Source organism: Pocillopora verrucosa, chromosome 8 (assembly GCF_036669915.1).
Source record: "Pocillopora verrucosa isolate sample1 chromosome 8, ASM3666991v2, whole genome shotgun sequence".
In the NCBI taxonomy this organism is placed as follows: domain Eukaryota; kingdom Metazoa; phylum Cnidaria; class Anthozoa; order Scleractinia; family Pocilloporidae; genus Pocillopora; species Pocillopora verrucosa.
Window position 1 is genome coordinate 12,056,096 of NC_089319.1, and position 22,984 is coordinate 12,079,079.

A 22,984-nucleotide genomic window follows, 5' to 3' on the forward strand; every position below is an offset into this window, starting at 1 on the left:
ATTAATTGAGGTAATAATAAATTGGGTTATTTTTTTTTTTTTCTTGCAGGAAAAAAGACCCCGATAGAGTAAATAATGACAAGTACTCGAAGGGAACAGAGTTAAAGAGACTTTTAGATGGATAAATTAAATAGAAATAAGTAGAGAAAATACTCTATCCAGTATTTCATCGACATTAAAAAAAAAGAGCTATCCCAGGTAGGGGAGATTTATTCCAATTTTTGCTGCTTTCTTTTCTAATATTCTCAGGAGGCATTAGAGCGGCATTTTTCAGTAATGCTGCGAGCTGAGAGTCCTGGACAAGACAAATACCTTATAATAAAATCATACAGCGCTACAAACGACATGCTATAAAACACCAGGATTTGATCGGCGTGTGCCGAGTATTCTGGTTATCGTGGTTATCGATTTATAAACAGTTTTGGTACAAACTTTGATAAATATAGCACTTTTATTTTCATTGTTCGCAAATATTAAAATTATTCCTAAGAATGATTGCATTTTGAAATCTTGGATGTATGTGTACTTTTCTGTTTTATTTTCCTCCCTGGGTGGTTTTTTTAAGACTACCTCACCCAGGAGCCTCTTCAACTATTGTTTGCTGACTAATTATAATTCATGTGATCTTGTGTCCAATTTACCCCACTGGCAGGAAGCACGTTCGTATAACTTATGGCTTCTTGCCCAGAGCTGACGAACGACGCTGTTCCGTTTTTAGTCGGGAGAAAACTAGATTGAAATTGAGAAAGAAACCATTACGAGAGATCGAATGATAACTAGGAAACGGCAAAGAAGATTTCTGCCGAGGCGAACTTGGAGTGACGTGTTCCGGCCATTGAGAAAGGTGTAAGGAATGATACTGTTTTCGTAAAGAATCGTGAGATAAACTGGATTGAATTGAGATAAATACCAGTAAGTAAGATCGCCGGTTATTTTAAAGGAAAACCGCAGCAAAGAGGATTTCTATCGAGAACTTGGAATGACGCGATTCCGGCGATTGAGTGAAACGCATCTCTGCAAAAATTTCGAAATTTAACCTTTTGAATCCCACTTTGAAAAATAAAAAAGTATTTCCAGTTGTCTCTCGTTGAAGAAAAAAATGCCCTAGCGCCATACCATCGATGAGAAGTATTTCGGTGACCCTAACCACTAAAGTATGTCAGAAAGTTTTCGGACAAATTTTGAAGCAAACGGAAGTCGATGGGAAGTCGACACGATGTTTGCAAAGCAACCACATGATCAAGTGATGACAATCCAAGGCAAGTTTGTGAAAATATTATCGATAGAATTTGACGTCAGTTCTTCAAACAAGTGTATCGTGTGAAAATTTCACAAACATTTTACAGTCACGATCGTAGAGAATGAAAACAAATGTGACGAAGCTCACACGCGCGCAGAAGCGAAGGTGATGCCTGGGGCAATGTTTGCGTATCCCACGTGCGGTACACAGCCAGCGCTGTCTGCGTGACAAGTGTGCATTTTGGTTCTATCAAACGCATGGAAAGTGCGTGTCGCAGAGGTCACCTATCTGGCTTCTTTCTTCAACTTTTAGTGGTTATTTCTCTAATGATGTGCAAGAAGAGAGTTTATAAGCAAAAAAATCGGGATACAAAAATAAACGAAAATTGTTTCTTAAAATTCAAATAAATTAATTCATGTGGTAAAAAAAGTCAAATGAATTAATTTACGTGGCAACAGAGAACCGAGGGTAAAGTTCACATACGTGTGCACGACCAGGAAGCTGATATCAGCTATCATTGACCTTTCACGCGTCCTATTAGACATCTGATGAAAATGTACACGAGGAAAAAATAGTTTTCATAAATGCGAAGGTACTCCTCGTTACGATTCATTTGTAGACAAGTAACGGCTGGCTAATCATCAGAGACAGAGATGTATATCCCTGGATGGGACATCGCATTGAGCGTATTTTCTCGTGTTCTTGGAGTTGGCTGTCATCTTGAACAAGTTGACTCTAGTCAAATGTCAGCAGTTTTCAACCTGGACGAGGGGACGCTCGTAAAAATTTTAGTTATCTTCCCATTCGTGACTTAGTTCGGGCATCGCAAGTTTGTAAGTTATGGAACAGACTGTCATACGACCGCCTATTATGGAAAATCGTCGACTTAAAGTATTTTTATAGATCTCTCATCGACCCTATAACCTTCCAAACGCAAGCCTTCACTAGATTTGCTGGAAAGGTTAACTGTCTCGACTTAAGTGGCTTTACTCTAACCGAAGAAACTCTGGGAGCTCTCGCCACTTATTGTAAGGAACTGCGCGTCTTGAAACTGAAAAGTGTGAAGTTTGCTACTCTTTCAAATGGCGCTTTCACAGGAAACCGTGGCCAAAATGAAATTATGTTCCCTAGCAATCTTGAGTACCTAGACATAAGGTTTTCTCATGGAAACCCCCGAGTTTACATGGCAATTGCAGATCAGCTGAGCAATGTTCGATGGCTAGGACTCTGTGACCCTTTTTTCCGCGCAGTTTCAGCAAACGGCGGACTAGAAAAAACTATTGATAGCATGAAACACCTGGAAAAAACTAGATTTGAGCCATTGTGTGCTACTCAAAGACAGACATTTGATGGGGTTTGCACGCTGCAGCAATTTAGAAGTACTTAGTGTACGAAAATGCTCATTTCTGACCGGCAGCTTCGTAGAACATTTCCTGGAGTCCTGCGCCGAGCTTAAAAACTCTTATTCTGGACGGAATCAGTTTAGACGACGAAACTCTACAGAGAATCACTTGGCGATATTCTTCCTTGAAACATCTAGAGCTAGGATGGTGTCCTCTCGTTACTCCAACTGGGCTGAAGACAGCGCTACCACGCATAGCAAGAATCCAAACATTAGAGTACCTTGGACTCTGTGCTATTGGAAGTGGAAAGGCTTTGAATGATGAAATCCTGCTAGATCTTGGCGCAAGTCTATCCTACTGGCGAATTAGGCGTCTACAATCTTTAAACGTGAGCCGTTCACGATCTCTAACACAACTTGGCGTAAACGAGTTCAACAAGATTTGCCCGTTTATCGAGCTGTTAGACACTACAGATTGTCCAGCAATTTATTCCTGCCATTCAACGCTATGCAGCGAAGTATTCGACAGTTTTCAAGATGATAAGACCAGCAAATTCACAACCACTCCAGGAGTTGAAGTCTTTAGGCAACGGAATGGCTCCATCAGCGCCACCCAGTTTGCCCGATCTAAGTACACTTTGGAAACACCTCTTTGATAAACATTTTATTTCACTTATTTTGGACTACTCTAATTTATCATCTTAATGAAATGGAAAGGAAATCGAGGATGTTCTTGAAATCAAATCGATTTTGCGCGTTAAATTTTCTCCCTATCGACGGACCTCGTATATTCTCGATAATTTTTCCGTTGTCTCACATAACTTGGCTTTAAAATATTTGTTCTAATCATAAGTATCCGATATGATTCTCGAGTAAAAACAGTTGCAGCGCTTGGGTTTTACTGTCAGAAGAGGTAGCAATAAATCTCTTGTTAAAAGCACCCCGAATGTGATTAACACGATTTTTGTACAAAACTATTTATAGACGGTAAATACACATTTTGCGGGATACTCTAACAGAGACAAATATTCAAATCGTAGAGGATATGTATTTAAGCCCATGATTTGAAAGTTGGGCATTATATTTTTATTGTTTTAATAAATATAGCATGCTGTAACTAGTGTATGTTCATTCCTCGTTAGGACCCCAGTGTCCGCCCCCTCACAGCTCCGTACCGCCTCGGTCACTCTTCTGCGCCGCTTGCGCGATGCAATGAATTTGACACCGGTGTTGTTCAGTTGTGCTCTCTAATTTTTTTCCTTGATCATCCCACAGCCATTTTCCAATTTAAAAACAGTGCAAAAAAGTTAACTATACTTGATACCAAGACATTTTGATTAGTACTAGGGACCCGGTTGAAAAGAAGTGAATTCTTTATTTACACAACGACGATACATCTCAACACGATTCTCACTGAATTTCGCTCAATCTGATTTCGCAAATGTCTAATAATTCCCTCTAAATTTACTCCTCAGTTCCATTTAAAAAGACCCCCCCTTCCTCACAGGAATGGTTCCAGCATCTCACACGCGTCACTGCTCGCCTATAAAATTTAATCATTTACCGAACCTCAAGAACACACTGGTGGGAAAATGGCACCTTATTCAAAATTACACCGGAAAAAAAAAATCATTAAAATAAATCCCGGTCAGATCTAATCTTTGAAGACAGAAGTTTAAAATCGCTTGCGGATGGCAGGAGTGTCATGCAGGCTCGTCAGTACTCGTCAACTTTTAACTGGTCAATTGCCTCTTGTAATGTGCACCTTGCGCGAAGCTTGACGACGCTTTGATGCAGAAAAATCTTTGCAAATTAGGCTCTCGGCACTGAAAATAAAAATGAAGGGCGTGATCGCATGAAGGTTTTTTCCCTACATTTCTCTGGTTGGTTCACCTCAACTCGTGTTACTCATCTTTTGAGCTGATTTCTTAGAAAGAAAGATTATCGAACAATTTTCTTTTAAACTTTCATTTAGTGTTCCTCGTCAATTTCTGTTTCGAAAATACAATAAAAAAAGATCGGTTACCGTGCTTTTCTAGGAGATTAAGTGGGCCAAACTTACCCCATTTATGCCTGTACTGGCACTAATCAAGCGCATCAATTCATCGGTTCACAGTGCTGGGGCTGGGAGGGCTTTTCGAGCAACTCTTGGAAAAACTTGATGGGCAGAAGTGTCGAGCATAGGGAACAAGTGGATATATAATTTGTGGGAAAATCACGCAAATTGAAATGACATCGACTCAAAACGTTCCACGAGTCTTTTCTTTCAAGGTCGTATATTTGCATCCTGGAGTAACGGGCAGGCTTATAACTTTATCTTTTTTTTCCCTTCGAAGAGTTTTTTTAAATTTCCCAATTTTAAAGGGGACAAATTGTACACCAAAATCATGAAAAAGAATTTAGGTCACTCTGCTCGTTCGAGAGCTAAAGAGTATCGTTCCTCTCTACCGGGTCCATGGATTGATAACAATACCGTGTTCTCAGAATGCACGGGTACTCATTCTCCTGACTAGGTAATTTTTACACGCAGTATGAGATGCGCAGTGCAAAACTGAGAAATCACCTTAATCACAAAATTGAGACGACAAAGGTGTGGGATTTAGAATCTAGTATCGAATTCTCGTTCCATTATCCAAAGTATTTACGTGAGAATGATGATACCGTACTATGTCAGCAAAACAAAATTTTCCTCATCGAAATCTAGATATGACGTAAAATACCTTGATTTCAGCTTTGGAGCGAAGGACTACACAGCGTGGACATGACCAGCTACGCCAGAGGAAGAGATTGCACGTAAATGAGATAGGCCTTGCTGCTGAGTGAATTTTAACAATTAAACTGATCCGTTTAAAATTAAAACGCTGCTAAGTTTGCTGTTCATTTTTCAGCTTCTACATGAAACTATTTACAGAGACAACTTTAAATCAAGTTTCATTGAATACACCACGATGATGGGAGGTACCCAAGAGTAGGACCGGTGTGGCTGATTATACGTAAGCCGAAAAAAAAAACGTTTTCTCAGGGAAAATTACAAATTTAGAGTTTACCTTTGAGAGATTATTCTGTTTTTTGCTTTTGTTTAGTTATCTTCCTTTAGACCTTTCATATGAAAATTTAATTGCAATCTCCAACTTAAAAATCAGACCGGAATTGGAACAAAAATGTGATAAGTCCTCCTCGACTATTTGACGCTCATTACATTTTAACAGAGATGAAATAGACTACGTTCGTTGATTATTACTAAGAACATTATATAATAGAGTAGTCCGATCATCCAGGTGAGTGGATACATACATACATACATACATACACCTTTATTCAAATTCTATATACAAATAAATTTATATATAAAAATTTGAAAAGGGGAGTTTGGAGGTTAGCCCTATATAACAACTCCCCTGAATAAAAAATAAAAAGTAACAAATGTAGAACTATGTACAGAAAAAAAAAAAAAAAATGAAGAAGAAGAAAGGAACTATCTAATGTTTACAATTTTAAAAATATTTTTAATCTTAATTTAAAAAGTTCCAGAGTCCCTGCCTCTACAACATGCTTTGGTAAATTGTTCCAATCGCTAACTACCCTAATAAAAAAAGAGTTTTTAAAACAATTTATCCTCGAAAATTTGAAGTAAAGTTTATAAGAATGATTAGCCCTTGTGGAGCGTACTTTTGTAAATTCGAAAAATTCTTGAAAGTCTAAATGGGAGAGCCTGGAGAAGAGAAGAGACCTGAGAAGAGCTGTTGTCGGTAGTGGTGACTACTGATAACAGTCCTTCTCAGGATTACACTCACCCGGACGATCAGACAACACTCTACACTTAATTTATGGTCCCGAAGGGAAACAGTTAGTCATTTGTACCGTAAATTGCACAACAGAAATTGAAGGCATTTTTTTGAGAAAAGGCCGCATTAAATTCCCTTGTGTCTCGTTGGAGTGAATTTAGTTTTTGTGAAGGAAAGACCAGAGTCACACACGCCATTGCAGCAAACAAACGAGCAAACTCTCACAACTTCAAAGTAAAAAAATTGAATTTTCTCACAATTACTTTCCTCGCCGTTTACTTAATGAACAGAGGTAAATCTTCGTACATGAATGAATGGTCGATGAGAGTAAATAATACTTTCCGTTAGACCATTGACTGATTTTGAAGAAAGCATTGTCGTGACAGACCTTGCCAAACTAGTTCTGATGTTTTTCAAATGTTCCTACGCTTTTTTTTTCTTGCGCGCTCTCTAATTGACAGGTGTCAGATTGTGACAGATACTTGTAAAAATAATGTTTCAAAGTTTGTTTGGAAGCCTTTTAAATCACCTTTATCGTTACGGAAATGAAAATGTTTCGCTGAGGCATCCCAGTCTTTAATTTGCATCACCTCTATTTTAACTACCATTTACTCACTCAAAAATTGTTCAGTTTATGGAAGATCTTGCCGTATTTACAGCCCTAAATCATTCGGGTTCTTTCGGAAAGAATTTCGTCAAGTTTAAAAACAATAAATATGTTATTTACCGGCTAAGGGTCGGTCCATATGGTGAAAAACTGTGACCTCGGTCTTGAAAATGCTGAAAGTATTTTCAAGACCTCGGTCACAGTTTTTCACTATACGGACCTCCCAGCCGGCAAATAACATATATATACTAATACCAAATGTTTTACATAAACAATAAACATGCCATTTCTCTCTAAATTTAGAGACTTGCGTCCATATCTCCACTATACTTTGTAAGTTAAGTTCTTCACTTTTATTTTACATATTTTCGCGATCAGAATTTAGCGTCTTAACTTAAATGAAAGAAATCAGACAAAAATGGTAACATGTGTCGAGCCCGCGTTTTTTTCTTTTGATTTTAGATAGTTTACATTTTGTTATTCCGACCTACCTGCAGATAGCTTGTTCCGTCATTTTTCACACCCCCTATTGCCACATCATAGTTACTGATATTATTTGGTGCTACTCCAGCAACACCGAAACCAACCCAACCTGTGGTTCTTACTTGCGCCATAAACTCCAGTCTGTCTGCGAACTCACAGTAGTTGTAGGAAACATTGTAATTTCCTTTGTCATCGAGTATGATCATGTTGGAATATATGTTATACATACTGCTACTTTTTGTGGAAGCCACAAACAGCGCTAAAATACACAACTGTACAACAGCCATTTTCTTCGTCAAAGATCGGCCTCGCCTTCACTGAGGAACAATAGCCTTAAATGACCGTGCATTTTTGTAATTGTCCGTTTTATAGCCTTTTTAACTCGTGAATTGCGCGCATGCGCAAGAGCGAGTTATAGATACGATGTGGGGAATGGCACTCGCTCGCTCGCTCGCTCGCTCGATTGGTCGATTCCTGTAAACTTTTTTTAGATTTTAGGCTTTTGAGTGCATTTGATAGTTTTTAGCGAGCAATAAACAGACGAAATGGCGACCTTTGTTGCTAAGAATAGTGGTGGGGTGAAAAAGAAGCCAATGATAATCTTAAAAGAGTTTTTTTTTTTTCGTTTTAGTTTCAACAAGCGGCGCCAGCGACTGGCAGGCATGCAAGGATTCACACTGAAATAACAGAACAACCTTCGTTTTTCATAATTTAATTTACAGTCCTTGAACTTGAAAACAATCCGAAGATTCATTGAAAATATCACTTACTGCGAAGCGCTCGGAGTTTACAGATGTTCAAAAGCTTTTTCTGTTATGGCGTGAGATTGAGGACAAAATTGATCATTACGTTTCGTCGCGTGTATTTTTCCTGTGTGAAGCAACAAAAGATGCCGACGACTGACGAAATTACAAGTTAACACGAAAATCAAATAACACCTAAACAAACAATTTTAGCTATCGATTTTCAGTGAATTTTTAAAGAACAATTTTCCTTTTAAGTTTCAAGACAATTTGAAGATTCAACATACATACAACGTACTAAAATGCGAAAGTTACACACCACAAAATTGATAAATAGGCCTGAAATGAAATTCTATCTTGTTATTGATTATATGTTGCCTAACACGTGACTTAAATCTACCCAGGCGGAGATCCAAAATGACGGTGGCAGGCTTGGCTTACTTATATCACTCAAAACTCGTCCCCTTTTTTCTCATTTGATAAAGAGGGAATCGTTGATGTTTTCATTAGACAATATTGCCTTGATTTTCTAATATTTACAATGAAAGACAGTAAATTTCACTTTTCACCCACATTTACTTCCAACCTTTTCTTTTGAACCAGAAACAAAAATGATAGACGTTTAAAACACATGACATCATCCACCCTTGTCAAATGTAATAGCATGATCATTTCAATTGTAATGCCTTCTTATCCCAACGTTACTTTGTTTCTTTGCTACATTAGCGAACACTGAACTACTGCTCGTACTCTAGATATGACAATCAACCACAAAATTCCCTAAAACAGATAACATTAAACATAATCTAAAAAATCATATGTCAATTCACGAGTTTGCTCACAGAGCACTTTGATTTCTAATTACTTACGTAGCCAATATCTGTCGGTGGTATATTTTGTATTTTTACCTTTATTTTGGCTTCAAAACAAGCTAAGTGCGATAACAGAGAACAGGAAGCAGCAATTAGAGGAAAAAAAAAGATATGCGAAGAGAATATTCAAGTGGAAAGTTTTCAGTGATGGGAAACCAAGGAAACCAGTTGTTTTCTGAATGAGATATTTCCTTTTACGGTGAATCTGAAGAGATCAAAATTGAATCATGCAAAAGCTGGAAGAATTTGTTAACTTAATCAGATGAGCACGGAGATCTCAACTACTATTCCGATAAAGGGAAGTGATAAACTGCAAGCGAATGAAGTTAAAAAAGGGTAGAAAATACAAAGGTAAAAAAGTGACATCTTAACCAGCTGAAAATTAGCCAATGATATCTGAGAAATATCCAAAAGGCAAAATCTATCTAAATTTAGGCAATTGGTCGTTAATTTTGGACCTACTTATAACACATAACCGCTGGTCTTTAAGCATGAGTCCAGCATTGGAAGAGTATTGGTCAAGTAAAATAAATTAATCAACTACCTTCGCTTTCAACCAATATCGATGTAAAGTTTCCCCACTTTGAATACGCATGTACTTGACTTAACGTTTAAATATGTCAGTTGTCAATATATCTGATGACTCTTAAGTTCAGGAAATTTAATCAAGCCACATCACTGTTTGTTTATTTTGAAAAATGTAGTCTCGCTTTATAAAGTTTCTCATTTTGCAATCAGCGTCACCGACTTCTTTCGATTATGTGACCTCTGCGTTAATTTCAAAATCGACTTGATTACTCGGCATTTTTACGAGGGACCGGCGTCTGCTCAGGGCACACCAAAAGGGCAACTAAATGTCATTTTTTAAAAATAAATTAATTACCCTGCCTTAGAGACCTAAGCAGCATGATTTTTGTCTTCGTTCAGCCGTAACGAACAAACGGCTTCTTCATTTTTGTAATGTAGCAAAGGCAGTAACAAAAAACTGTTTTGTTACTGCCTTGAAATTGTGAGTTTTGATTTGAGATTACTGTCAACAAGATCCGGTCAAATTTCCAAACTTTCATTTCATTTACTCTTTATTTAGAGAAAACACTGAAACTAAATTTGCTGGGAAAAAAAAAACTTTTTAAAACTTTTGTTCCATACTTTATAAGTTTTTCAGTGATATATAGTTTTTTATGGTTTCTTTGAAAGTAGGGCGCGTAGAACGATTTTTCAACATGTTTTTTTCCAAAATGTTTCCTTGTTTCATTACATTTCGATGTTTACTGTGCATTTTGTTGCATATTTGTCGTCTTAAGTTGAACTCCCTCGACGAGGCCGCACAGTTCATGATCATCAAGGCAGGCAAAGCGCTGGTTCCTCTTTTTCTTCCTTCTTGTTCCTCACTGAGGAGGGGGGACGGAAGCCAAACCCCAGATCAAAACTTAGCACATTTTTCTCCAATTCCGATATTTATCACTTATACTTGAAATTACTTTGCGAGTATTGGGAAAACTGTGAGTTTGAAATGTTTTCAAATTGCGCCGGTAAATATTAAAAGTGTGACGTCCCAACAAGCTGTGTTTACATACTCCCATCTAAACTAACCATTTGACCTATGAGAGCGTGCGAACTATCTCAATTATTTTATAACCATCACTAGTTACAAAAGTGTGACGTGCAAAACCGAATTACAGTCACTTGGCTTTTTTAGTAGTTTTGGCTTTGATCATGCAAATCACACCTGCTAGAAAATGAAAAGTTCACGAAGACAATGAGTCCATTATCGCGCAAAGATAGCTTAGCGTTAAAAAAAAAAATAGACTTAGGTTGTACTGTGGTCGATCTTGTGATGAAAATCAAACCTTTCAAAGGGGTAAACACTGAAACCCGACATTTCCTGTTGAAAAAAGAATAACACTTTTCATTTTTCATGTTCAATTACATCATGAGTGATAAAAGTGTGACGTACGAAACCAAAATACTGTGTACTTATTGATGGAGTGGTAGGGGCGCAGCGAGGTCCTTTCTTCATGACCCTGAGCTTAATATTTTCCCCACTGGCCCCACTAAATTCGGTCAATAAGCATTTTATCATATGACCACTAACTGTTAAAAATTTCAACCTAAATGGAACGCGATAGACGGGCATACGGGCACACAAGAAGTATGCAATTTAAAACTTTTCCCTTTATTTCGATAAGCCCAGAGGGGGGAAGGGAATAACCTAAACACACGTGATCTGGATACCTAAAACACTGTGACAGCGGAAGTTAGGAAGGTTGGGAAAAGTAATTCGTTATTTTTGTTGTTTCATTTTGAAAGCATCAGCCACACTGTCAACATCTTGGTAAGTGCGATTGAAAATCTTTCCTAGTCACACGGTTTTTATCAGCTTTAGTTATTTAGTAACTGTAGAGAGGTAAGGCACTTATGGCAAAGCCCAGTACCTAATTTTTTATCTTTATGTTTGCGATACGTCACGTTTCGAGTGTTAGTCCATCGTTAAAGCGGTTGATGGCGCGATTGAATCGTCAGCACGGCGAAGTAAATTGGTTTAGGGCCTATTTACACGGTACGACTTTGTCGCATGCGACAAGCTTACGACAGGCTTACGACACGAATTGTTTCGTGTAAATCAAACCTACAACTCGCTTACGACTCTTAAGTCATGTCGTAGGCCTGTCGTAAGCTTGTCGCATGCGACAAAGTCGTGCCGTGTAAATAGGCCTTTACGGCAACTTTTTCAAATCTCTGTGGCTTTATACCGTATAATGTATCCTCATTAACTAAAATAAGGTTATTGAGTATTGTACAATTTGAGAAATTGATGATCATAAAACTGGACTGTCCCACGTTGATATAGGAAATCCGTAGTGCTTCATTACGTGGTTTTCCGGTGGCTACGATCTCCACTAGCTATTAACTTGACACTTTTTAGGAGGGTTTAACGATCGATTCCAAGATTGCGGTAGACTCCAATTGAATCTCCGTTTTCTACTTGTACACAAATGTTTCATGGTCGAGATACTATTCGCTTAAGTTTTTAGATACTAGCGGCGGGTTCTACGGTACATATGTTTCTAAACGCCGTAATCCCTTTCTTTTTTCTGTCTGTTTAAGCGCCAGTCTCGCATAAGAAGATAAGTCATGACGCTGCGCACTCATGAAGAGAGATGTTTTAATTTTCTCAGAGAAACTAAAACTTTCTTAAATTCACTGTTATTGCATACAGAGTATAAGCGTACTTTTGCGTTGAACGGATGCTTCATATCCTCACCGTAAAATCGCTTTCTTCAAACCGTTATGGTTTCATACAATATATTTCAACCTCATTATAACTAAGATTGTTCGGCGTTGTTTAGTTTGAGAAACTGATGGTTTCCACAATCACGTGATCAAAAACTAAATTCAATCCTATATTAAGCATAGTTATGATGCAGAATGTCTTTCACCGATGTCAGCAGTGGCGGCCCAAGCTCACATCTCGAGGAAACGTAAACGATTAATTCATGAAAGCGTCACGCGTTGTGTGACTCGGTGCTAAGTTACGAGAGTTGAACATGCTATAAACAGAGGAAGATGTTTCATTTTTGGACGCTAAAATCCGTCATTAGTCAGAAAAGTGTGACGAGTTCAACCGAAATACAGTCACTCAGTTTTTTTTAGCAATTCTGGCTTCGATCATGCAAATCACACCCGCTAGAAAATGAAAAGTTCACGAAGACAATAAGTTGATTGTCACGCAAAGACAGGTTACCGTTTAAAGAAAGAAACTTAGGTTGTACTGTGATCAATCTTGTGATGTAAATGAAAGCTTTAAAAGAATCAACACTTAAGCTTGTCGTTCCCCATGAAAAATAGAATAATACTTCTCATTTTTCATGTTCAATTACATCATTAGGGATAAAAGTGTGACATACAAACCCAAATACTGTGTACTTATTGATTGAGAGGTAGGAGCGTAGCGAGGTCCTTGCTTCGTGACCGAGAGCCTAATATTTTCCCGTCCGGCCCAACAAAACTCAGTCAATAAACATTTTATCATATGACCACTAACTGTTGAAAATTTCGACCTAAATAGGACGCGATAGACGGGCATACGAGCACAAATCTTTTTTTGTTTGTTTGTTTTTTTTTGCCTAGCGGCGAATTCTACAATACATATTTTTCTAAACGCCGTAATCCGTTTTTTTCTCTGTTTAAGCGCCAGAGTCTCGAGTAAGAAGATAAGTCATGACGCTGCGTGCACACGAAGAGAAATGTTTTAATCTCGATAGAAACTAAGACTTTCTTAAATTCAGTGTTACTGCATACATAATATTGGCGTACTTTTCCGTTGATCGGATGCTTCATATCCCTACCGTTAAATGGCTTTCTTAAAACCGTTAAGGTTTTATAGAATATATTTCAACCTCATTATAACTAAGATTGTTCAGTATCGTTTAGTTCGAGAAACTGATGATTTCCACAATCACGTGATCAAAAACTAAAATCAATCCTATATCAAGACATATTTATAATGCAGAATGTCCTTTACTGATGTCAGCAGAGGCGGCCCAAGCTCACATCTAGAGAAAAAGCAAACGATTAATTCATGAAAGCGTCACGCGTTGTGTGACTCAGTAGTCACTCACAAGAAATGAACACGTCCTATAGGATTGTATGGGGAACCAAATATGGTCGATTTGAAGTAGTAAAAGTGTGACGTGCAAAACCGAAATAGATTCACTGCGGAGTAAACTGCTGATCGGTTTTTCATATCAGTTCATGAAAAGTTGATTATCGCTCACAGCAAGCTTACCGTTTAAAGAAAGAAGCTTTGGTTCTATTGGTATCGATCTTGTAATGAAATTTTAATTTTCGAAATGGATGGACACAGAAGCCTGACGTTTCCTGTGAAAAAAGAATGAAATAAGTTATTTTATACATATGTTCAATCCATCAGTGGTTATAAAGTGTGACGTACGAAACCGAAATTCATTCGTTTGAGATGGAACACTTAAATCTTCGGAGTAAATGTTGATTCACCCTCCAGATCCCCCTCTCATTAATTCGCCATTAGTATTCGAATTCCGTTTTGAATTTTCGAAAGTCACGTGAAAACTGAGGAGTTTAACTCTCACTATCTTCTGCAAGGTTAGAGATATATTTATAATTTGTACTAACACTTCGTGATATGAGAATCACTAGTACACGTCTCGTACATAATGAATCACTTCAGGGAAAAAAAAAACATACCATTTTGATATTTTCCTCGATCGTATTTGATAATTGATCAGTTTCTATTCTCAGTAATTTTGTTAAATACTTTTAATCACAGTTTTCATTTTTCCTAATCACAAATTGGCAGTAACAGTGTTTGATAGATGGTCTTAATCTTAGTAAGATTAACCGTGAGCCGTAAAACGGCCAAAAAAATTAGCAGTTAAACACTTTTCTGGTAAAAATTTATGGAACGAGTTGTTAAACATTTCTGGTAACAACTCATGGTATGATGTTAACCGTTACTCGTAAAATGGCCAAACTTTTAACCGTTAGCCGTAAAAGCCATCACCCAGAAAACGGAATTTCTCCGCATTTCGAGAAATCAGGTAATGTTGATATCAATACTAAATTAAACGGGAAGCAAGCTTGTCAAGCTGGCAATTGTTTGTTATTTTTTAAAGACATGGAAGAACCTAAGCCATATATAATTTTTATCATTCAAATGATCGCTGGGTGTTAGTGCCCTCTACTTGCACGTTTCTTGCGATTGTCTGAGGAAAAGAGGAAAAAAAAAGGTTGAAAAGCACTATTGCCATTGGGAGTTTTCAGGAAAGTCCCTTCCGGATGCGCGGATCCTACAACGTAACTGTAGTCCAGTCCATTTCCCCCACCTCTCTTCCCTTCTCAAAAGAAATATGAAGGACTATTAAGTATAACTGTTGATTATTACTGAAAGTCAAGCTACCTCTTCATTTACTTGTTGCCATATTTCAGTCATTGGATTAACGCCTTCAAAGGTAAGACCAGTGATGTGGTTGTGTTCGAGCAAATTACCGATCCCCTCCGTCCGTTTTCTTTTTTTTTTATCAATTATCTCAGTTGCTATTTTTGTCTTCGATCATGCAAATCACACCCTCAAGAAAATGAAAAGTTCACGTGTACAATGGGTCAGTTTTGCAATTTTATTTCGAGTAGCCTAGAGCGGGAGGGGAATAACCGAAAACACACGTGATCTAGATACCTAAAACGCCGTGACAGCGGAAGTTCGGAAGGTTGAGAAAAGTGCAGAGTGTAATTCATTATTTTTGTTGTTTCATTTTGAAAGCATCAGCCACATTGTCAACATCTTGGTAAGTGCGATTGAAAATCTTTCCTATTCACTCGGTTTTTCTCAGCCTTAGTCATTAAGTAACTGTAGAGAGGTAAGGCTCTCATGGCAAAGCCCAGTAGCTGCTTTTTCGAGCTTTGTTTTTGCAATATGTAGTTATGTCTCGTTTCGAGCGTTAGCCCTTCATTAAAGCGGTTGATGGCGCGATTGAATCGCCACCACAGTGAAATAAATTCGTTATCCAGCGGTCTTCTCAAATCTCTGTAGCTTTATACCGTTTAATTTATCCTCATTAACTAATGTTATTGAGTATCGTTCAATTTGAGAAATTGATAATCATAAACTAAAATCAGACCTTTATTTATGTTGTGGACTGTCCCTCGCTGAAGAAAATCCGTGGTGGTTGATCACGTGGTTTACCATTATTGCATTCATAGTATAAGCGTATCTTACCGTTGAACGGATGCTTTATATCTCCACCGTTAAATTTCTTCCTTCAAACCGTTAAGGTTTTATACAATATTTTTCAATCTCAGTAGTTAAGATATTGTTAGGCATTGTTTAATTTGAGAAACTGATGGTTTCAACAACACGTGATCAAAAACTAAAACCAATCCCATATAAAGATATATTCATAATGCAGAATGTCATTTACTGATCAGTGTCAGCAAAGGTGGTCCAAGTTCACGTCTCGAGAAAAAGCAAACGATTAATTCATGAAAGCGTCACGGGTTGTGTGACTTATGTTTTAAGTTATGAGCGTTGAACACGTTATTAAGAATAGAATGGGGAGCGAAATATGGTGGATTTATCACGAGAAATATTTCGAGAAATCAACATTTAACACGTAAAATCAATAAAAGTACACACATCTTGTGTGTCCATATTATTTTATGGCGATTTCTGCCGTTTTAAGCTTACTTTGCCATTACTGTTATTCCCATCCCCACAGTGACACCTCGCATTAATCGAGCGTCCCAATCAACCAAGCGGACAGCTGTCCCCGTGATAGGTCTGCAATTCCTGATCCATAATAGGAATGCACGGTAGAAGCGGCACCAGGATCGTGCATGCTATACCACTGGAAATACCACAGAAACCTTTTTCCAGCCGCTCGAAAATTGTGAAAATTATGGAGAACGAGTTGTCACAGGAAGAAAAATTATGAAATAACATAATGAACATCACTTGACGATCTGCGTGCTCAAGGAATTGGCTGAACTAATAGAAATTTTATTGTCCTTTACAATGAATTTCCGTTGACTAAATAGACATTAACACCAACATAACTGTAAGGGGGTAGATTAAGGGTAATTCGGCCAAATCTTACAGGCTTTTCTTTTTATCCAGAAGTTTAGTGACATCACCTTGGAAAGGTAAATGCAATCGACGTTAGGGCATCATGTGGACAATTATATTTACTATATTCGTTTTCAGGGACATTCATCTGATAAATGCGCTCATTGCTTTTAAAATGAACAATCTTTGCAAATGTTGCCATATTCCCGAATGTCAATAACTTACATCTGTGATCATCTCGGTAATGAACCAAAAGAACGGTGTTTCAATAAAATCGAGCGAGGGAATTTCCAGTACAAACATTTTGGACGGTACATTATTTGAACTGTCGAATAGTTCTCGAGAAAACTAGAGCAATTTTCTCATTAATCATTCTTGTATTATTCATGAATAAGAAATAAAATACAGTGATCCTAAGGGTCTGCATTGCAAATACGTTTTGACAGCCGGTATAACATAATCAATAAACTAAGAATGGTGAAACTAGAACTTATATTGTAGACTATTACTTTCTGATTTCTTTTGATTTCCATGGATTTTTCATTAGCTGAATTTGCATTTTTTTCTTGTCTTTTTTTGTTTGTTTTTAATCAAAGCGAATAATGCCTCAAAAATAAATCAGCGAGTCAGGCTATGACACATGGTAGGAGTTTGTTTCCTTTGAGAAAAGGTAGCTTCCTTACCTCACAATACATGATATAACCAAGCCTCTTATTCTTCAATCTTCTTCATTGATTGAATCAATGAGCTTCATTATCAATTAAGAAGGGGCTCTCTTTTCCCATTTCTTTTCTGTTTCCGGTTTCCTAATTATCTGCCTTAAGAAAGTTAAGACACTGGGAAGAGAAATTTTGTGAGTTTCCTCATGCGATTAGAAAGACCAGAAGTTCTAGTTCGATCACAAATCCTGTTACAAATTCTTAGTAACAATGAAACTTTTTGAAACGACCTCTAAGCTTGATATCAAATGATTTTCAAATATGAATGTAGTTTAAGTCAGGCACAACTGTCTATCACTTAAGTAAAATGCGAACATAGGTAGAAAAAACTGAATATTACAACAAAAACTCTTAGAAATTAATTTTTTTAAGCCATTCTCATTTGGTATCCATTTGTTTATAACCTGTATGAGCTTTCTTAACATTGATTTATTATATTTCAATTGTAACTGTTTTAAAACTACAATTAATTCCATTATCATTCCTTTAAGCCCATTTGCGGATATTCTTTAAGTTCTCTTTGAAGTTTGTAAGACTTTTCATTAATCTTCAGACTGCTCTAACATAGAGGATGTACATAATAAATTTTTGGCTTTTAACGTTCACTCACAAAAAGATGAAAGACAGAAATCGGTAAGAATATGATTCAACCTAAGGGCAAAATGTTTCTTTTACATCACGTGACGAGATCAAGGAAGCAAAAAATTAAATTCATGTCCATTTTTGGGGGGGGGAATGTAAGAGTTAAAAAAAAAAGTTGCAAAATTTGCCACATGATACTCCTTGTCTTTCATTTTCCTGCAATTTGATCGGTTACTTTAAAAGCCTTAAAATCTGATTGGTTGTTATGTTTTTAGTGTAGCCTTCTCATTGGCTGGGAAAAAGATGCGATTTAAAGCAAAAAATGGTGCGATTCGTGAATAAATCGCATCAATTAGAGCCAATCAGATTACAGGGACCACCAGTGATTTCAAAATGGGTGTAATAAATGTTGTTTATAGAAACTATGCATGTGGAAAGTTCTCATTGCAAAAGTTAAGATAAAGTCTGTCAGTTTTTTTTATCTTTGTCCAATGACTTTAAAGTCATGTAATGTTCTGCAAAAATCACAACTTGAGTAAAATGAAAGGTGACCAACCGACTTCTTCACCTTTTCTTTTTTTTGTTTTTAAGTGGATATTGGGAATTCTAACACTTTCAGCTTGTTACAAATAGTTCCGGGTGTAATCGACCCAGACCGTTTTTGTAACTTAACATGTGTGCTCCTGTTTGAAGTGACTCGTTATTAATCCAGATTATCGACCATTTAGTACTGTGTCACTAAAAATAATGTTTCCCTGATAACAGGAGAGGATTGCAATGGAAACCTAACAGCAGAAGCCATGACACCTTTCATCAGCATCGCCTTACTTGTTGCCCTGTTCTTGCTCAACTCAGATCGCATTCAGAAAGCCATTGAGATATGCAGCGAATGTTTGATTTTGCTAAATGGCACCGATCAAAACAGCAAAGACCAATTTGATTCAGCACTGCTACAATCTTACAGCGACATCTATAACATTCTTTTCAGCGCTTATTGCCATATCTCTGACTACATAAGTGCGGAAAGATACGGGAGGAAACTGTTTGACTTATACAGCGAGTTTACAATTATGCTTTATAAACTTGGCGAAAGTCTAAAAGCAAAGGAATATGTTGAGAGGGCCCTTGCCATAACAACCAAAATTGGCGACAGAAGCGGAGAAGCATCATGTTATGGAAACCTAGGTACTGTGTTTAAGTCGCTTGGCCAATACGACAAGGCTAAAGAGTATCTCCAAAAAGCGCTTGTCATAAGAACTGAAATTGGCGACAGAGAAGGGAAGGCAACTGACTACGGAAACCTAGGTACTGTGTTTAAGTCGCTTGGCCAATACGACAAGGCTGAAGAGTATCTCCAAAGAGCGCTTGTCATCACAACTGAAATTGGCGACAGAAAAGGGGAGGCAACTAACTACGGAAACCTAGGTACTGTGTTTGAGTTGCTTGGCCAATACAACAAGGCTGAAGAGTATCTCCAAAAAGCACTTGTCATCACAACTGAAATTGGCGACAGAGGAGGGGAAGCATCATGTTATGGAAACCTTGGTACTGTGTTTCTGTCCGTTGGCCAATACGACAAGGCTGAAGAGTATCTCCAAAAAGCGCTTGTCATCAGAACTGAAATTGGCGACAGAAAAGGGGAGGCAACTGACTACGGAAACCTAGGTACTGTGTTTCTGTCGGTTGGCCAATACGACAACGCTGAAGAGTATCTCCAAAAAGCGCTTGTCATCGCAACTGAAATTGGCGACAGAGGAGGGGAAGCGTCACGTTATGGAAACCTAGGTAATGTGTTTCTGTCCGTTGGCCAATACGACAAGGCTGAAGAGTATCTCCAAAAAGCGCTTGTCATCACAACTGAAATTGGCGACAGACAAGGGGAGGCAACTGCCTACGGCAACCTAGGTACTGTGTTTAAGTCGCTTGGCCAATACGACAAGGCTGAAGAGTATCTCCAAAAAGCGCTTGTCATCACAACTGAAATTGGCGACAGACAAGGGGAGGCAACTGCCTACGGCAACCTAGGTACTGTGTTTGAGTTGCTTGGCCAATACAACAAGGCTGAAGAGTATCTCCAAAAAGCACTTGTCATCACAACTGAAATTGGCCACAGAGGAGGGGAAGCATCATGTTATGGAAACCTTGGTACTGTGTTTCTGTCCGTTGGCCAATACGACAAGGCTGAAGAGTATCTCCAAAAAGCACTTGTCATCAGAACTGAAATTGGCGACAGAGAAGGGGAGGCAACTAACTACGGAAACCTAGGTTCTGTGTTTAGGTCGCTTGGCCAATACGACAAGGCTGAAGAATATCACCAAAAAGCACTTGTCATCACAACTGAAATTGGCGACAGAGGAGGGGAAGCATCATGTTATGGAAACCTAGGTAATGTGTTTCTGTCCGTTGGCCAATACGACAAGGCTAAAGAGTATCTCCAAAAAGCATTTGTTATCAGAACTGAAATTGGCGACAGAAAAGGGGAAGCATCATGTTATGGAAACCTAGGTACTGTGTTTAAGTCGCTTGGCCAATACGACAAGGCTAAAGAGTATCTCCAAAAAGCGCTTGTCATAAGAACTGAAATTGGCGACAGAGAAGGGAAGGCAACTGACTACGGAAACCTAGGTACTGTGTTTAAGTCGCTTGGCCAATACGACAAGGCTGAAGAGTATCTCCAAAGAGCGCTTGTCATCACAACTGAAATTGGCGACAGAAAAGGGGAGGCAACTAACTACGGAAACCTAGGTACTGTGTTTGAGTTGCTTGGCCAATACAACAAGGCTGAAGAGTATCTCCAAAAAGCACTTGTCATCACAACTGAAATTGGCGACAGAGGAGGGGAAGCATCATGTTATGGAAACCTTGGTACTGTGTTTCTGTCCGTTGGCCAATACGACAAGGCTGAAGAGTATCTCCAAAAAGCGCTTGTCATCAGAACTGAAATTGGCGACAGAAAAGGGGAGGCAACTGACTACGGAAACCTAGGTACTGTGTTTCTGTCGGTTGGCCAATACGACAACGCTGAAGAGTATCTCCAAAAAGCGCTTGTCATCGCAACTGAAATTGGCGACAGAGGAGGGGAAGCATCACGTTATGGAAACCTAGGTAGTGTGTTTCTGTCCGTTGGCCAATACGACAAGGCTGAAGAGTATCTCCAAAAAGCGCTTGTCATCACAACTGAAATTGGCGACAGACAAGGGGAGGCAACTGCCTACGGCAACCTAGGTACTGTGTTTAAGTCGCTTGGCCAATACGACAAGGCTGAAGAGTATCTCCAAAAAGCGCTTGTCATCAAAACTGAAATTGGCGACAGACAAGGGGAGGCAACTGCCTACGGCAACCTAGGTACTGTGTTTGAGTTGCTTGGCCAATACAACAAGGCTGAAGAGTATCTCCAAAAAGCACTTGTCATCACAACTGAAATTGGCCACAGAGGAGGGGAAGCATCATGTTATGGAAACCTTGGTACTGTGTTTCTGTCCGTTGGCCAATACGACAAGGCTGAAGAGTATCTCCAAAAAGCACTTGTCACCAGAACTGAAATTGGCGACAGAGAAGGGGAGGCAACTAACTACGGAAACCTAGGTTCTGTGTTTAGGTCGCTTGGCCAATACGACAAGGCTGAAGAATATCACCAAAAAGCACTTGTCATCACAACTGAAATTGGCGACAGAGGAGGGGAAGCATCATGTTATGGAAACCTAGGTAATGTGTTTCTGTCCGTTGGCCAATACGACAAGGCTGAAGAGTATCTCCAAAAAGCATTTGTTATCAGAACTGAAATTGGCGACAGAAAAGGGGAAGCATCATGTTATGGAAACCTAGGTACTGTGTTTCTGTCCGTTGGCCAATACGACAAGGCTAAAAAGTATCTCCAAAAAGCGCTTGTCATCACAACTGAAATTGGCGACAGAAAAGGGGAAGCATCATGTTATGGAAACCTTGGTACTGTGTTTCTGTCCGTTGGCCAATACGACAAGGCTGAAGAGTATCTCCAAAAAGCGCTTGTCATCAGAACTGAAATTGGCGACAGACAAGGGGAGGCAACTAACTACGGAAAACTAGGTTCTGTGTTTAGGTCGCTTGGCCAATACGACAAGGCTGAAGAATATCACCAAAAAGCACTTGTCATCACAACTGAAATTGGCGACAGAGGAGGGGAAGCATCATGTTATGGAAACCTAGGTACTGTGTTTCTGTCCGTTGGCCAATACGACAAGGCTGAAGAGTATCTCCAAAAAGCGTTTGTCATCAGAACTGAAATTGGCGACAGAAAAGGGGAAGCATCATGTTATGGAAACCTAGGTTCTGTGTTTCTGTCCGTTGGCCACTACGACAAGGCTAAAGAGTATCTCCAAAAAGCGCTTGTCATCACAACTGAAATTGGCGACAGAGGAGGGGAAGCATCATGTTATGGAAACCTAGGTACTGTGTTTAAGTCGGTTGGCCAATACGACAAGGCTGAAGAGTATTTCCAAAAAGCGCTTGTCATCACAACTGAAATTGGCGACAGAAAAGGGGAAGCATCATGTTACGGAAACCTGGGTACTGTGTTTGAGTTGCTTGGCCAATACAACAAGGCTGAAGAGTATCACCAAAAAGCGCTTGTCATCACAACTGAAATTGGCGACAGAGGAGGGGAAGCATCATTTTATGGAAACCTAGGTACTGTGTTTACGTTGCTTGGCCAATACGACAAGGCTGAAGAGTATCTCCAAAAAGCGCTTGTCATCAGAACTGAAATTGGCGACAGAAAAGGGGAGGCAACTGACTACAGCAACCTAGGTACTGTGTTTAAGTTGCTTGGCCAATACGACAAGGCTGAAGAGTATCTTCAAAAAGCACTTGTCATCGCAACTGAAACTGGCGACAGAGGAGGGGAAGCATCATTTTATGGAAACCTAGGTTCTGTGTTTAGGTCGCTTGGCCAATACGACAAGGCTGAAGAGTATCTCCAAAAAGCGCTTGTCATCACAACTGAAATTGGCGACAGAAAAGGGGAGGCAACTAG

The 22,984-nt window shown here is 38.8% G+C and overlaps 1 protein-coding gene across 1 annotated transcript; it reads left to right on the forward strand.

The window, feature by feature from the left end:
- The first annotated feature begins 1,818 nt into the window (after window positions 1-1,818).
- On the forward strand, window positions 1,819-3,699 carry LOC131783480 (F-box/LRR-repeat protein 20). Its single transcript, XM_059100241.2, is given in 4 exon segments — window positions 1,819-2,023; window positions 2,026-2,543; window positions 2,545-2,691; window positions 2,693-3,699. Coding segments are annotated over 4 exon segments (1,341 nt in total). The 5' UTR covers window positions 1,819-1,893; the 3' UTR covers window positions 3,239-3,699.
- The last annotated feature ends 19,285 nt before the right edge of the window (window positions 3,700-22,984 follow it).